The sequence below is a fragment of the Papilio polytes genome, unplaced genomic scaffold (assembly GCF_000836215.1).
Source record: "Papilio polytes unplaced genomic scaffold, Ppol_1.0 DF824024.1, whole genome shotgun sequence".
Classification (NCBI taxonomy): Eukaryota; Metazoa; Arthropoda; class Insecta; order Lepidoptera; family Papilionidae; genus Papilio; species Papilio polytes.
This window is the reverse complement of record NW_013525180.1, coordinates 203,886-204,944: the sequence shown is the minus strand read 5'-3', so window position 1 is coordinate 204,944 and position 1,059 is coordinate 203,886. Positions and strand designations below refer to the sequence as shown.

At 49.8% G+C, this 1,059-nt stretch overlaps 1 protein-coding gene across 1 annotated transcript; it reads left to right on the top strand.

Moving 5' to 3' along the window:
- The first annotated feature begins 438 nt into the window (after positions 1 to 438).
- LOC106100910 (probable splicing factor, arginine/serine-rich 7) lies at positions 439 to 1,059 on the top strand. Its single transcript, XM_013279974.1, has 2 exons — positions 439 to 692; positions 765 to 1,059. The coding sequence occupies exons 1-2, from the start codon at positions 439 to 441 to the stop codon at positions 1,057 to 1,059; spliced, it is 549 nt and encodes a 182-aa protein (XP_013135428.1).

Genomic DNA, 1,059 nt, shown 5'->3' with positions numbered 1-1,059 from the left:
AGAAGACTGAAGCTTGAAGATAGAAGACTGAAGCCTGAAAATAGAAGACTGAAGCCTGAAAATAGAAGACTGAAGCCTGAAGATAGAAGAATGAAGCCTGAAGATAGAAGACTGAAGCCTGAAGATATATGACTGAAGCCTGAAGATATATGACTGAAGCCTGAAGATATAAGACTGAAGCTTGAAGATAGAAGACTGAAGCCTGAAGATAGAAGTCTGAAGCCTGAAGATAGAAGACAGAAGACCGGAAGCCCGGATGGATAGATAACCGAAGATGGCCGAAAAATGAAGACGTAGCCCGAAGATGGAAGATTGAAGCCCGAAGACCGAAGAGGGAAGACCCGAAGCGCGAATAAGGAAACCCGGAGCCCCAATAAGGAAACCCGAAGCCCCAATAAGGAAACCCGAAGCCCCAATAAGGAAACCCGAAGCCCGAATATGGAAGACGAAGCCCGAAGACTGAAGACCGAAGAGGGAAGACACGAAGCCCGAATAAGGAAACCCGAAGCCCGAATAAATGAAGACGAAGCCCGAAGACTGAAGACGCGAAGCCCGAATACTGAAGACGAAGACCGAAGAGGGAAGACACGTAGCCCGAAAAAGAAGGCCCGAAGACTGAAGACGCGAAGCCCGAATACTGAAGACGAAGACCGAAGAGGAAAGACACGAAGCCCGAAAAAGGAAGACCCGAAGCCCGAAAAATGAAGACGAAGCCCGAAGACTGGAGACGCGAAACCCGAAGACTGAAGACGCGAAACCCGAAGACTGAAGACTAAGACCGAAGAGGGAAGATACGAAGCCCGAAGCCCAAATAAGGAAGACCCGAAGTCCGAAAAAGGAAGACCTGAAGTCCGAAAAAGAAAGACCCGAAGCCCGAAAAATGAAGACGAAGCCCGAAGACTGAAGACGCGCAGCCCGAAAACTGAAGACGAAAATCGAAGAGGGAAGACACGAAGCCCGAATAAGGAAACCCGAAGCCCGAATAAGAAAGACCCGAAGCCCGAAGACGCGAAGACGCGAAGACGCGAAGACGCGAAGACGCGAAGACGCGAAGACTGA